We start from the raw sequence: 3,959 nt of genomic DNA, 5'->3' as shown, positions 1-3,959 counted from the left end.
GCATATTTCCTCCTGTGTTCTGCAACTCCTCAGTGTGAGTTTGGAAGAACGAGAAGAGACGTGGGAGTTAAGCAATAAGATCTCCTGCCCGATGTGGTTGAAGTTTAAATATTCTGCTTCCACTGCATCAACCTGTTGTAGATCCAGAGTCTATATTGGTTTATTCATACCAGTTCATGAACTATTGTTGTACATTCATCCTAAAAGACCACTCCTTGATATATAATGGGACATTAATTCAGACTCTGGGCTGCTTTGTCAGCTGCTGTTATGGTGCATGCACATTTTAATCCTTTTTTTTTTTTTTTATTTGGAAGTAAAAAGCTTTTGGAAATTCAGGTGAGCAGACTTTTACCTTGAGACAGTAGAAAACAGGCCCAGGTGCTCGTAATTAAATTGATGACAGCTCTAATGTGTTCAGTTGTCTCATTAAACTGTGACAGTAAGTGAACCAACAACATCTTGAAACTGAAGAAGGGGAATGGAATTCAGTTATCTTTATCTATTTATTCCTTTATTTATTATTTTTCCACACCTGTGCTGTTTCCCGCCGTGGCGTGTCAAATTGACTTAATGAGAGCGGTCCGTTCATGTGAAAGCCATTTATAGTGTGCTTACCTTTAAACAGTTTGTGTGCATATATACAATTATGTTCAAAATGTGAAACCCAAAGATGATTTTCAGTCCTGATTTAACAAGAACATTTGCTCTAAATTATTTCTAAAGTTAATATGAACTAGACTGATATATTCTGCACATGACATCCCAGACTTGATCCCTTTGGATGTTCCCAGACCCCCTTGGAGGTTATTCCACCGTAAGCCCTTGATGTCCCATAATCCCACTCCTGGTTTTGAAAAAGGCCTTTTCTCATGTCTGTTTTGAATAAAACACTTAATCCAGGACTGGCTGTACTCAGGCCAGTCAAAATATTCTGCTTTCGCAGCAGACGCACACCACTCCACTCGCCATTCAGCCACAGGCCCTGGCAGACCGAACCCTCACATTTGTGTGCAGCTGGACCCTTTCATTATTTAGACTCTAAATGATAATGACATCATGTGTGCACAGCTGCACTATTTGCATCCGCGCTGCATTTATGTGACCGAATGGATCAGTGGAAACGGATCCTCCAGCGATATTTGCTCCCTCCATCTCGGCCGTGGAGGTTTTCTACTTGTTATAACGTGAAGCCGAGCGAAAAAAAACCCCACAAGTTTACAAGAGCCACACAGAAGTGAGAGCCAGAGAAAGTTCAGTCAGGATTTTTGTCAGGCATGAGCGCGATGACAAGTACACACTCACTTCTCTGTCACACAAAGCTCCTTCTGGGTCAAAACAACGTGACACACTTTGTGAGGCTGACAGCCTCAGTGCCATGACGGGGGTGAGATTTCTGGATAGGGCATCTCTCTTTGAGGATGACGCTTTGATTTGCTCTCAAAGGTTGGAGGGAGACGAACGCCGACATTTCTGGTCTTCTGTTTGCAGGACGATATGGAATGAGAATAACAGAGTAAAAGATTTTATTAAGTCTGAACAAGTTGATAACAAATACAACTCTACCAACACCCAACATACGCTTACAATCATGTCAGTGATAGAAGTGCTATAAGAGCCTATTAGATAATACAAAACTTGGCCAAACAAGTGCTCAAGCAAGCCTAGAAGTTACAATGACACTGAATACTAATTGCTGCTTGTCTGTTTCCTGGATGCCACTCAATTCACACAGCGCTGAGTCAGAAATGAGTGAAACATTGACATGCAGTTCTACTGGATGGAGATGATGGCATTTTGTTTTTATAACCACACTTTCAGATCTTTGGGTGGATGTGTCAACTCAGTTGAGATGCACTCAATTGTGCATTTACTCCAAATTATTCTCTTGACATGTTGTCAGACGTTTGAGGGTATAATGCATTTTGGGGGCGTTTTTAACGTGTCTTACTTATTTATTAATTTCTGCAGTCACTCATACACAAACAGCACGTCCAGAACAGCAAATGCAATACTGTTTACATTCCCCTCAGGAATATGAAATGTTTATGTACACCGAATATGACGGATGCTGTCGGTTAGTCTCGACAGAAGACGTATTCGGTGTAGCTCGTCCATATTTTGTCCTCGTTTGGATCGTTGCTCGTGTAGGCGCAGGTGCCCGTGGAGCTGCAGGCCACCATGTGGAAGCCCACCTCTGTCAGCTTGTCAAACGCCTGCTCTAGAAAATTATACTTCAGGTAGTACCGCGACGTGTATCTCTCCGGGGGTCTGTCCGGGTCTCTGCTCTCGTTCAGCGTCTCTCCGAACACCTCCTTGGCCAGAGACGTCTTACCGCACACGGTGATGCGCGCCACTCTCCGGAACTTGGCGTCGGTCTGGATGTCTCTGCCGATCGTGTAAGTGCCGCGGTATCCTATCGTGATGTAGCCCGACTTTTTGGAGTCCAGAGAAGGGGAGCGCATGGCCCCGCCGACGGACACGGTGCGTAAAGTCTCCGCGCCGCCGCCGGAGGAGCCGCACTGCTGCGCGCCGTCCTCCGTGTCGCTCTGGCTGATCTCCTCGCTGATGGAGTTGTCCTTACTCACCCGCGGGCTGAGGCGTTTGGCGAGATCCCGCAGCAGGAAAAAGTCCGCCTCCCTCTGAAGTCGACTCTTTTCGGGGAAGTAGTCCGGCAGCACCAAGTTCAGGTCCCGGAGATAATCGAGGATGTAGCGGAACAAGAAGCCGTCCCGGTCCAAGAAGAAGCGCCCTTTGCTGTCCCTGGCCAGGTCCTTGGGGGACTTCTTGCTGAACATGTTCCACAGGAGCGAGTCTGGGACTGCGATCAGAGTTTTGTGCCTGGTGACATATACCTGTCCGCCGACGTTCAGCTCGATGATCTCTGAGAACGGGCTGCCCGAGTCCGCGCAGCCGGACACTCCGCGCTCCGTGTCGGCCACTGCCATCTTCTGTCCTCTCCGACCTGCTGCTGCTGCTGCTGCTGCTGCTGCTGCTGCTGCTGCTGCTGCTGCTGCTGCTGCTGCTGCTGCTGCTGCTGCTGTGTGGGGCGATCACTGGAAAACACACTGACTGAGGACACCCAGTCGCAGCTCCAGCTTTATGAAGCCTGGACTGGCCGCGTGCGCGTAAGCGCGTGCGCACCAGGGGGGGTCGCCTTGCTAAATAAACAGTTAACTGCTTAAATCACCTCCAGACAACCGCGTGCACTGCCTATTCCAGCCGCCTTCTTTTGTCTCTTCGTGCGTAAAGATCACGAACCACGTCCTCTGATGATTTAATCAATCAGTGGAATTAGTTTCAATACACATCCCATAAGAATATCTGCTAGATTAGACACAGTGCAGCAGGCCAAAGTTAGTCTTCTAATGAAATGCTTCGAAAATATGGAAAGAGTGACACCCATTGCAACTGAGATGGAAATGCAGCCAGCAGCCTATCATAAAGTCAGTTACACTGTTTAAACAAGCAGCAGCACCTTGGCCCAGTGTTTTCACTACATCCAATCCACTCAGACCAGTTTTAGGTTCAGATTAATTCTTGTACAAGGAGCACACATGCTGTTTTAATTTTTGTGCCATTTAATGGCACCATATCATTCTATGAATCTTGTCAAAATATATATATGGTAGGGACAGTGGTTCTGTTGCCTCACATCAAACACAACAAGGTTTGATTCCAGGATGTGGCCTTTCTTTGTGGACTTTTTTCTGTCAGTCTCTGAATTCACTACAAGGTGTTAATGCACATGTGTGTGTATGTGTATGATTGTCTGTGTCTTAAGTATTTGCCCTGTGTTGGACTGTCACCTGGCCCTGGGTGTAACTGGGATAAAGCAGGTATAGGAGAAGAAGGGAAAGAAATAGATCTTAGTTACTTGTTGCACACCTGTTATGATATATATTTTTTGCTAACTTAAAAAACACACACACACACAAAAACCCCAATGGTTTCATTCA

General features: G+C 46.3%; 1 protein-coding gene across 1 annotated transcript; it reads right to left on the bottom strand.

The window, feature by feature from the left end:
* Nucleotides 1-1,509: 1,509 nt before the first annotated feature.
* Nucleotides 1,510-3,284, bottom strand: kctd12.1 (potassium channel tetramerisation domain containing 12.1). The gene has a single exon (XM_080478670.1). It carries the CDS (start codon nucleotides 2,946-2,948, stop codon nucleotides 2,079-2,081), a length of 870 nt encoding a protein of 289 aa, XP_080334796.1. The 5' UTR covers nucleotides 2,949-3,284; the 3' UTR covers nucleotides 1,510-2,078.
* Between the last annotated feature and the right edge of the window lie 675 nt (nucleotides 3,285-3,959).

This window comes from Lipophrys pholis (assembly GCF_963383615.2).
Source record: "Lipophrys pholis genome assembly, chromosome: 13".
NCBI classification, from domain to species: domain Eukaryota; kingdom Metazoa; phylum Chordata; class Actinopteri; order Blenniiformes; family Blenniidae; genus Lipophrys; species Lipophrys pholis.
The sequence above is the reverse complement of the archived record's forward strand: the minus strand, read 5'-3'. Positions and strand labels throughout refer to the sequence as shown.